Here is a 12,419-nt window from a genome sequence, read left to right on the forward strand (position 1 = left end):
TTTTTTTCTGGTAAATTACATGAGTCTAAAAATAAAATGTTGACAAGAATAATAGTCAATATTATTATATTTATCTTTTATATCTTTGGCGACTGGACTGATTATAAACTCTGTTACAATCGTCAGCGCGAAATAGCGATATCATCTAATAATACAAATAGTATCGAAAATACATTTAAGGCTAAATGAATATGGTTTTTAAAACACACTATTATGAAAGAATCCTGGTTTAAGCCGATAGATGCCTACTGCAACGCATAGGACTCCAAGATATCTATGGGGGGATAAACCATAATCGCCACGCTTGACAGGCGAGTTGGCGATCGCAGTGTGATATAATGGTACCCTGAGTACGCTGCTGCCAATCCTCTGGAATCAATCTTACTTATGAGCAGTGGCAATCCTCTGTAACTAATTCACAAAGTGTGAATTATATAGGTTTGTGTCCTCGGTATCGAACCTGCAACCTACGATCACATGTCGCAGTTCTCAACCGCTGGCAACCACTGTCCAAATATTAAAGAGTACAAATAAAGTTAATTACTTTGAATTATTCTATTTTATTTTATTCTATTTTAAGTTTAATTTATCTTCAAAGTATCTGACATTAAATTATTACTTAACGTCAAAACTTTTCTTAATGCCGCAGTGAATTGTGGCAAGGAAAGTCAATATTTGTGTCCATCATTAAGGGGAGCGAAAAGCATTATTTATTAATTAGTAACGTAGTAGTGGTATATTATTAAATTTTTATTTTCATTTTCTTCACGATATGATATGTATGTATGATTATGGAAAGAAAACAAATTTAAAAATTTAGCTTGATACATCAAAAGTAATCTCCAGAATCCGTAAAAGATTTAGATTACGAAATGATAAAATGATATAATCAAATTACTACTTACCAAATAACTGATTGAATGTGTTTAATGAAAAAAAATCAAGTGATGGCCACTTGAAACAAGCGATCTTTAATATTTTACTATATTTGAAATTTGTTTGTTTATAATATGTATATATTTTTTAATTTTATCCATAAAATACTTTGTTTTATAAATTTATGAAATAAATATAAAATAAGCTTACATTTTACAATACTTTAATAAACAGACAAGGTAAGGCATTTTTAATCAAAAATTTATTTTCTTTTCCAATATATTTAATTAAAACTATATGTTTAGACGTAAATTTTTTGACGATCCTTTTCTATCATATTCTTATATCAGATATTATATATGTAGATATTCTTGTATACTTACGTTTAAAAAGTTATCAATATTAAATATCGAAAATGAAATACGTGACTGTTCGACAGCAGCTGAGATCTTTTGTGACCCTCTCTTTTGTCGTCATAGGGATTCTCCCACTTATGACCCCAAAGAATCGACACAGTTTAAGGCGCCCTCTAATAATTGAATAACATTACAATGCCATTGTAAATATAATACGTATATAATTAAATATATATAATAAAAGGTGCTCTCTCCTCACTTCGGCTGGGGGTTAAAATATAGAATGAAATATTAATATTAAATGTTGTTATCTAGGTCCCTAAATAATTATCATGAAAAGAAATAATTTGAAAAATTACATTCACACTTTTAATAAACACCCTCTGAAATCTTTTGCGGGAATAAGTCGGAAAATCAACTCTTAGCTACTGACGAAAGACAAATAGTTTCAGCCATAGGACGTCCATTGCTGCACATAGTACACTCCTATAGATTTTCAATAGGCCCTGTTGGAAGTGGCCTGCATCCAACCAGCGAAAGGAATATTTAGATCAAATTTTAAATATCTAAATCTTAGGATTCCAGAGATGACGTCTTAGTATTTCGTCGTCGTTTCAGTTCGTAGACACCCATTGCAAGGCATAGGCCTTTACCAAAAATCAAAAAATATCTTTTATGACAGAAATACCATACCCGCTACGATTGGTAGCCTGCTTAGCGATTGCAGTATGATATTATAGTACGCAGAGCTGGACGCTGTCCGTTCTCTGCACACATGTAAGGGAGCAGTGACAATCCTGTATATTTAAGTGTAAATAAAATACATAAGACTGTATCTGGAGAATCGAGCCCGCGACCCTCGTCTCAGACCTCTACCATCGGGCTACCACTGTTTAGTCTGTAAGGAAGTGTCATGCTCTGTTACAATCGTTATATATAAATATTTATAATTGTAAAAACATCACTTTTATCTGAGAAACACGCTTCTTAATATAATTTATACGAACATGAAAATACAAACAAAGTAACGTATGAAAATAATATGTTTCTCGATCAATAGGAAACTTGTTCTTGGTGAACACTTATAAAGTGTGAAGTTCTACGAAACCGCATACGCAACTTTATCAACATTTAAGATTTATGACTTCACCTTAGACTTAATTGTACGGTGTTCCTTGTGGTCAACAAAGTTATATTGTTTTAATTGTTCTGATAATACAACAATGTTTTAATATTAATACAAAATACGTAACAAGATTATTGCAAATAACGTGTATCTATTTGAGAAAAGCTTTGTTGAATTTAAGTACTCTTAAAAAAAACATATATTTCATAATATTCCTGCGACAACAATTTTGTTACGCCTGATCGGAAATACATGGGCGAGTGTCTGACAATGACAGAATGTCGTTCGTCTGTTAAGATAAAGTAAAAAAAAATCAGTTTCTGGAAAATTATATATTCTGTAATACCTTATAATAAATTATTATAAAATTACTTTACTATTAAAGGGACCGGAAAGTAATGTTGCTTTCTTAAGTTAAATTCACACGACTACATTTTTAACAAGTTTCTATTTCTATTCAACAATATTTTCATCTTCGTTATCGACAACCTTTGCCATCTAGTGTACAAATTTTCAATGCCGTAGTGGTAAAAAACAAACGGTTTTTCTGTAAAATATGTCCACAGAAACAACATTACTTTCCTGTCTCCATAATATTCGTTTACACTTTGCTGACAATAAAAGATCTAAATTTGACACAAACTGGAACTAAATTGAGCATCCCTGTGAGGGCTTGGAGGATGCCAAAAACAAAATAAGCATACAAAGTTTCCAAAACCATCAGTCAAAATGCTCATAACAGTTTTTTATGAGCACTTCTGCAAATGTCTTTAATGCAATTCCCAATCTAAAAATGTATCTATTTTTATTTTTTAGAAAGTTTTTTTTCTAAGTTGATTGTATTTAAAAAGTGGTGAACATGCTTTACGCAAACATATTAAAATTACTTTCTGCATCGAACGTTATCTGCTTGATTAAAAAAAGAACTACACTAAAATTAATTATTTTAACAAACATAAAATGTATAATGTTTGGAAAATTCAGACGCCAATTAATGTTTTTAACACAAAAGTATTGATAGTTTTCTCTGGAGTGTAGAGTTTGCGCATATATGTTTCGTTCTATAATATTTGTAAACTATATTATATATATTTAATTAGTTATTTCTGATAGGAATGAAACGCCGGGTGTATTACAATAGACAAAAAGGTAGGTTTTTTATCCGAAGGTAACATTGTAATTATCATTCAGTCATAGAACATCTAATGCTGGACATAGGCCCCTCCAGTAGATTTTCCATAAGATAAGTTGTAAGCGGCCTGTCCACATTGTGGGTTGACATCCTGCCCAGCACTTGATAGTCCGTGGTCACCATTTCAGAACCTAAAAACGTCAGTAACGATTTCTGTTAATAATTCACGATTAGAAACGAACAAGGAAAAAAGAGGCAAATTATTTTTTAATTATTCTTGCTTCAACCAATACCTCTATTAAAATCATAAGCAGGAACTAGAAATTTATTTAAATTCTCATGACAAAAATCGTAATTTTAAAGGAAGTACTGTATTTTAATATTTTAGCGAACATTGATAATTAAAGGAAAATGAATACTCACTTGAATCATCTTTATCTTACGGCTTTTTAAAAATAACTGTAAATGTTAATTAAGAAAACTTCATTTGGAGATGCTTGTGATTATATCTTGATTTATTCTTGAATTTATTCGAACTCATTATAATTTCAGTCTTTGAGTCGTGAATTTCAGTTAAAAATCCATTAGGTATGGTTTATGGATACATGATATTGTTTACAGGAGGCGATAATCAAGGCTGGGATGCTCTGGGTGGACTCTATGCGCTCCTGGCCCAGCATGATGCTCTAGACGGACACGCTCTAGCTCGCAAATCCGTACGTTCTCCTTCGCGCCGCCTTCGCTTTGGCCGTCGCTCGGACCCTGAAATGCCTGCCCAAACCCCGGTAAGATACGATGACATTAAGTGTGCATAACACATGTAAAAACGTACCATCATTATTGCTGGACGAAGACCTGACTATAGATTTCGATAGATTTCTATTTCGAATAGAACCGGTTGGAAGCGACCTGGATCCACTGACTTCCAACAACTTGAACAAGGTTGTCTGTACACCTAGCGGGTCCTATGTTGAACTCGCCTGCACGTGATCTTCACTTCAGAACCTCGAAAATTAATAGATCTATCCAGCATAGTCTATTACTATCACATATCTATCGCTCTTAGATCTTTTTTTAATGATTTTTGATTTTATCCAAGTCACATCTCAGTCTATTAAATTTAAGTTGCTATAGCAAAAAATCACGCGAAATTATGGCGTGATTTATGTTTATATTACGATTCCTGTACAATATTACTATTTTTTTCCAAGTAAGGACGTAATAGTATATTGTACAATTAAACCGTTAAAAATAGTGTTTACATTGCCATGTTTAAATAATTCAATTAATTTGAAGTGTTTCCATAAAGTTCCTTACCGTCAGCAAAAGGGTAAAACGCTTTAAAAGTAAGTAAGTTAAGCAGGTGCAGAAGGTTGATCTAATGCTTACTGATCGCGGAGTAGAAACCTTTGTTTATCCTATTAAACAAAATCCCAGAATTTAAACACGATTACGCCATTACATAACGCCCGGGATTCATTTTAAGCGGTATTCACAAATTTAATCCCACGTCCCTTATTCCTCCTTAAAATTAATTTTTAACTTTCTAAGCAATTTAAGAACATTTTAGAACCTCAAACTTTATAAAACCATTTTATCCCCAAAAATTTTTTGAGTTTATGACTTAGATTTTTTTTATGTAAGTCGGATAAATTTTGACTTTACAGTCATCGAAATGTGGCTATCTAAATGCCTCTTTTATATATATAGATAGGTTTTAATAGGTGTAAAAGAGTGAATGTACATGCATAACTCGATAACTGTCAATTAATGTATAGCACACCCTATCCAAAAATCAATGTTTTTAGAAATAATAAAAAATGTAATGCTTAGAAAGTGTTTTCCATAATTCCGATTACTGCAAATTAATTATAATTATTGGATACTATTTGTCCCTTTAGACCTTGTGCTACCAGAAGTAACTAGTCTGTCGCATTCCAAAAGAAAAAAAAAATAATAACGTTACATAGTTCACAGTGATCACTTTATACGGTACGAATGAAAATAAGTGTGAACGTTTAAAAGGTTTTTTTGGACGTAATCACCATTTATAAATGTCTACAAAATCCTTTTTTCCTTCAGAAGATCTATTTACTGAAGACTTTGCCAAACGTTAGCGTTAAACGAGTTAATATAATAACATACATTTTAAAGTAGTCGCTGACACAGACAGCATGAGGCTCCGAAATGTCTGCTTTACAAAGATAATCATATTTTTTTACTTCTATAATTAGAGCACATTTGGGTTCGTTTGTTAAAATACTTAACATTACGTTTTATAAAAAAAATTCAATTTTAATATTTCGATTGTGTCAGTTGGACGAAATGGAAGAGATGGTTATGAGGGAAGTGCGCACTCCAGTCCGCCTACGCTTCGGTCGCCGCTCCGACGAACGCGCCGTGCCTCACATCTTCCCCCAGGAGGTAAATATCTATTAATGATCTTGTTAAAAAAACTACCTTAAATTTTCTATAATTTATTCATTTATTTCGAATAGGCAAGATAACAACAATACGTAAAAAACGTATTAGTTTTAATAAGCAAAGTACAAAATCAAATATGTTTACCTATTTTGGGCGTACCTACCTGGCGATAATTAAACTTGTGCAGTTTTATATCCAAACTATAAATTATTCAACGTTACAAAAAAGCATTTTCAATTTCTCATTGAAGATACCAAGAAACTAGAGTCCACATTGATTAAAAAAATTAAATAATCCAAAAAAGTAGTTAAATTGTGACAATGAGTAAAAAAAGAAAAGTTTCTGAAATGGCACTAGAGTTATGTCTATATGACATTTAAGTTCGTCTTTAATTAGATTATTTAAGAAGTAATATTCAATTTTAGATCTAATTGTTGTATGGCGTTAAACTATCGCAAACTGGAGAATAGTCTGTTAGCAACGAGTCCTTTAGAAATGGTGTTCAACACGTATTTTAAATCATATCTCATAAACTGAAACTAATGGGGGACGGATTCTAATCATTTTTAATAAACTTTTAAAAAATGCTTCTGATCTATTTTACCAAATTTTTCCAAACCAAATTTCTCCTTGTACGAAATACTAACAAATTACATTAGTTTATAATTAGTAAATTCTAATACTCGTACGTATTTCATGAAGACATAAACTGGACGTCTGTTCACACAATGATACAGCCATCTCTATACGCATCTCACATCGATCCGTAGCTAATAAAATTCCTGATGTGGTGTAAAGCCGTGAAATGAAGTTATTTGCCCTAACAAGACACTATTCTCTTTGTTACGACAGCCGACCTGTTTTACGACGAATGACCTCAGCGCGGGGTACGAACATACAACCATTACGATACCAAAAAAATGGTGAATGAAAGGTTTTAAAAGTAACTTCATCTTCAATCACAAATTTGTTATTAAAATTATTACATAAAACTTAAGCCGGCTACGTTCAGGGCCAGACGTTCAGGATAGACTATATACTGCCAGAATTTTGTTGTCTTCACAAAAAAAAACTATAATCAAGTACGCATTTACATGCTTGATTGATTGATGCCTTTAAATCCTTGATTAATTTAAAATCATAAATAGTAAGCTACTGCCCGCTCGAAAAACGGATCTGCCAAGAAGGACCGGCCAGAAACATAACGGTTGTTTTTTTAAATAACATTTTTTAATAGAAATTTTGTTAAACATTTATTTAATAAAATATTAAGAGTGTTCATTAAAACTATGAATTTTATAATAGCTGTGTTGTGATAATTTAATTTTTTACAGAAGTAATATTTCATTATTATTGAAAGAAAAATGTAATATTAAGGAGAAGAGTATTTTAATATTTTTTAATTATTGTTACAGGAACAGGATCGCGCCGTACGAGCTCCTTCTATGCGTCTTCGATTCGGCCGTCGCTCTGACAACAACATGTTTTTGATGCCTCTCGATGTGAGTAATCTTTCTTTATAAATACATTTATAGGAATTAAAACGAATTACCTGAAAATATAGATGGAAGATTCTATTAAACCCATTCAGAGGAAGGAACAATGTACATACAAGATGGTTACCATCTTATAATTACCAAAAATCGTTGAGAAAACTATAACAAAATATAGAGTAATTACTTTGAAATTACTAAATTTTATTAAACAATAACTACAGAAGTAACCAATATAGCCCAGGGCATTGACAATTTGAAGAGGCAGCGAGCAGACATCATGGCGCGCAAAACATATAGCCGCCTGGGACCTAAAAGTTTTGAAAAAGAAACCACGGATAGCCAAGCGATCTTTGGATGCATAGCGCTTTCAACCGGTCTCATTAGAAATCTATGTCCAAAAGTTGACGTCTACATCTTAAATTATAATGATGACGATTCAATACTAATAAGCTATAATTATTAACTATTAAGTTACTAGGCATTTTGTTATTAATTACATTCTTTAAAATAATTGAATCGTTTTTAATAATCCAAAGTATATGTTTTTTTGCAGTCCGCTTTACCAAAGGAAGTTAAAGCCAGCGGCTCCGTGGAAGACGATAGACAACAAAAGTAAATGTAACGATTGAAACCGATTTAATAAACTGCAACTCTCCGCTCCATAATAGCTATTGTCAACCTGTTATAATAAAAAAAAAAACTTTGTATCCGCTACGTAAATGCTACGTATTAAATTTTCAATCTTTAGGTGTTATTCTGTTTAATGATATAATCTATTTGATCATAAACAGAAAGTAAGTTATCATTCACAGATAATGTGAAACATTTCATTGACATAATTTTGACGTTCTAACTAAAGCTACGAATATCATTTTATTTTTATACTTGATTACTGTTCCTGATCGAGTAACATTTGTGTTATTTACGTTCTATGTAATAGTTCGGATAAAAGTTATGTTATACTTAAGCTCTACTTAAACCAGTGAAGAGCTTTAGATTTTATGAGCTGGGAAAATGTAAAGCTCTTAACTATGCTTGTATTGTAGATTGTAGATTCCAAACATAATATCGATACTTCCTCAAGATTTGCTTTTTGGTCAACAATTTACAGTTTCCGTACAAACGCATTTAACAATCAGTATTTTATCATAATATTCTATTATATAACAAAATTATTATTATAAGAGTAGTGAATCTATGTTTAAATTTGTATAGTTATCATAGTACTATTGATGAGTTGAAATAAATAAAGATACACGTAAATTCATGAATTTTATTTCTACATACCTTGTCACTTACATAAATTCATTTTAATTCGTTTGTAAAAAATATTTCATGAATCGATGTATGAATTTATCGAATTTCCAAGGCACTGATGCTGGAATTATTTATTACTAGTAAACCAAAATTAAATACATGCAAAAATAGCTGAAAATACGGTACATAAAAGGGTGACTGTAAGTTTAAACATTCGGCTATAGGGTATGACTGTGACCAATAGATAAGAGTTTGAAAATATTTATGAGCACATTCGTTCTCACCTAAACAAGCCTTTTTAACATATTTGATTGCACTTTTTACGAAATCTGTTGATTTATACCGAAAAAGGTATTTATAGCACTTAGTAAAATGTAGAGAAATAATTTTTATTTATAATTTTTATATCTGTATATCACGAAAATAATGAATAAAGTTTATGTTGCGGTATTAGTAATTCCGAACTGAAATCTTATTTAATTATCTAGTGCTTTGGAATTGGAATTCTCACAATTCTAAGCTTAACTCAACTAAATGAAAATATTAACAGTTTCTTAAAATAGTGAATTACGTCAAATATTCATGGTGTAAACATACGTACGATTTTAGACGATTAATATCTTAAATCCTGAATTTTTGTTGGTTACTACGGGACCTGGTTTAATTGCGTCGCAAAATAATTCGGAAAAGTGAAAACAAAAAAAATGTTTACAATAATTACACCCACGAAGTTGAAATTTAGGATAAAAGTTTTCGTTATTAAAGCCATTTTATTATTGTGTTTATGGCTCTCTTTAACCAAAAGTCTAATAAGAAAATAACATCTACATACATAACTACTTTTGTGCTAAAAATAAGCAATTAGAAGAATATGCGGTGCTAATTTTCTCTCGGTACCTTGTAATTAATATATTAATAATTAAATTTTTCTTTATTCCCATAACAGCAGTACTACAAAGCAAGATTTAACAAAACACAACATTGCTTGTATCGTAGATCGAATTATGAAGAACTAACATTTTTGACTGGTGGAATACCCTGGGACCAACGATAAAATCTAATGTAAACAATTCTCGCTTTTATGTCACTCATACTCACAGAAACACTTAATAATATATAATAATTAATAATATACATGGATTGCAAAAAGAATTGAATTGAAAATTGCAAAAACTTGTAAAAATTAAAAAAACAGCAGATAAAAACAAAAAAGAAATACACCTGTACGAATAATAAATAGACACACCCATGAAATCATTTCTTAATTGTTCCGAACGGAATGATCTCCATGTATGTGTATGTTTGTGTGGTTGTATTTTTAATTTCTCGAAAATTTGGTACCTAATTTTGTAAATTTAATCGAATTTACTTTATAACTAGAGTTTCATACACACTGGTATAGCAAAACTACATTTTACCCCAAGCCATTTGAATTCAGGAATTAAAAAAACCTTAAATATTCTAGAAGTGTTTTAAGAATGAACAGTTTCTTGATACAAAGAATCTGAAATTCTTTAAAAAGAAAGAATAAAAAGAAGTAACGAGAAGAGTCTTACTTACTTACTTTACTCTGCACCTAGCATACAGTACAAAACGATCGAAAGGATCGAAGGATTTGGTTTTACTTATACCAATATAAGAAAACCAAATCCTTTTCGGAAGGTTATAGTAAGCTATGGTACAAAGACTTTGGAAGAAGGTGTATAAATACTTTTATTAAAGGAAAGATTTTCGAAGATTTAACAGAAGCTACTCCGGAAGTTATAAGTTTATTGCCAAAGAATTTTATAATGCGCGGCTCAGGAAGACGATTTATTAAGAGAGATATTATTTGTTTTGGGTAGAATTTAATGTTAGTTAGTGTTTTACTATTTAACAACCACTTGAAGGTCTTCTAATGCGGTGAGTGATAAACTTTCCAGCGAAGTGTCGTGTAAAAATACGCAGTTTTGTCAACGTAAACGATTTAGGTATTTTAAGAGATATCTTGAACAAAACTTGTAAAACTTGAGTAAGACGCTATGATATGTACTATAAAAAGTGTTCGACCTGGTATACTGTCCTTTAAAAGTATTTTCGATGTGCTCTGCGGAATCATTTAAATGTTTTAAAACAATATTCATAAGAAGGTACACAGCCTGTTTGGAAAATCAATGCTCCGGAAAACCTTATATATTATATTATCAGAAAGAGAGTCATTAGAAGAAGTTTATTATTAGCTATTGTTTGTGCTGCTTGGATGATTTGGATCTATTCAAATTATTATCGAAGTAAGCCCTTGTTACCTTTATAAATTAATAATTTTAATTTAGTAGTACTTTTTTAATATATGGGATACAAATATTCAACGTCGTACTAAGTATCATTTTGGACCTTATGATGAAAAAAGCAGAAAAAAAAATTAAAGCTAATTTCTTTAACCCTGGTTGGTAACCGTTAACAGATTTAGGGCTAGTATCAATTGAGGAAAAAACCATATCATGTAGTTGTTTTAATAGTGTAGAGTAGAATTTTTCGTCATTATCATTTAAGGCTTTACGTACGAAAATTACAAACCCAACAAAACCGCAAGTAGGAATGTTTTGCTCATTCCTTCGCTTTCCCAAATTATTACTTTAAATTTTTACAGAGGTGTTCGTTAATGAAAACGATGTAGTTGTTCCGCTCATAATGTCTATAATAATATAATAAAAATAATTTATATCTCAAAAGATATAGATGTAATAGCGTAATTAATTCGAAAAGTTTTGACTTTTCAGGCTTAGTTGAAAATACTCAAAAAAATTTAAAATTAATAGAACATAAATTCCATGATTATATGTGAAATAAATTTGTAAGATGCATAATGCTTTGAAATTCAAATGCAACATTGTGGGCAACGGAGACCCTTTAAAAACGTTTAAATTCATTTAAAAAAATAATAAAAGAGAAACTAGTTTTATCACAGATTTTTGTTTTTAGATACCAGCAGGAAAATAACATCCATTACTAATACGCTGATTTTAGTTTTAAATTACTTTCATAATAAATTCTAATAATTTATCAATTAATTATAACTTATATTATTAAAAAGTGAAATTTGTATTTAATGTAACACAAATAAAAATATGCATTAGGCAAAAATTATTAATTTCATCAATGTATTAAACGATTTTGTAAATTGACAACCCTTGTGAATAGAAGACACTTGTATTTAATCGAAGCTATGAAATGCATAGTTGTCTGCTGATTATGCTCGTCTGCAAGATATTGTACTTGTCATAATGTCATGAACACGGGCCTCTAGACGTCTCATGTACCGTTTTATAATGAACCACTTGTTTATACCGCGATTGTCATCGCCAAAATATTTAATGAAAAGCATTGCTTCGGATATTTGTAGTTGCTTAATAGGGTGGATTAAAATACTTATGCATCGCATTATATTATAACATATGCGAACATTGTCGACAATCGTTGTATGTGTATCTTTTAACTGTATTTAAAATTACATGTAAGATAATAGTACCAGTTTGAATTAAAATATTTAAATTAAAACTATAATAAGTATTCAATTGATAAAGTTCTAAACGCCAATAAAGACTTCAACATGTTAAATAATCGTTATATGTATCAAAGCATGTTTTGTTATAAGTGAATAAGGATTAAATGCAAAGAAATTCTCAACGGAAATCAGTTAACAATAAAGAAAATTTATCTTAATGTAATAGCGATATTTATCACTGTAACTGGTATGTGTATTATTTAAGAAT

At 30.5% G+C, this 12,419-nt stretch overlaps 1 protein-coding gene across 1 annotated transcript in view; it reads left to right on the forward strand.

The window, feature by feature from the left end:
• Positions 1 to 8,144, forward strand: part of sNPF (short neuropeptide F precursor) — a 45,069-nt gene extending 36,925 nt beyond the window's left edge. Inside the window, exons 3-6 of the mRNA XM_068775235.1 lie at positions 4,112 to 4,275; positions 5,807 to 5,914; positions 7,330 to 7,416; positions 7,964 to 8,144. Coding sequence (XP_068631336.1) covers positions 4,112 to 4,275; positions 5,807 to 5,914; positions 7,330 to 7,416; positions 7,964 to 8,026 — 422 coding nt within the window. The 3' untranslated portion in view covers positions 8,027 to 8,144. The remainder of the gene's footprint in view (positions 1 to 4,111; positions 4,276 to 5,806; positions 5,915 to 7,329; positions 7,417 to 7,963) is intronic.
• Positions 8,145 to 12,419: the final 4,275 nt, after the last annotated feature.

Source organism: Battus philenor, unplaced genomic scaffold (assembly GCF_028537555.1).
Source record: "Battus philenor isolate CCGP_79_NKW_IND1 unplaced genomic scaffold, ilBatPhil1.0.hap1 SCAF_8, whole genome shotgun sequence".
In the NCBI taxonomy this organism is placed as follows: domain Eukaryota; kingdom Metazoa; phylum Arthropoda; class Insecta; order Lepidoptera; family Papilionidae; genus Battus; species Battus philenor.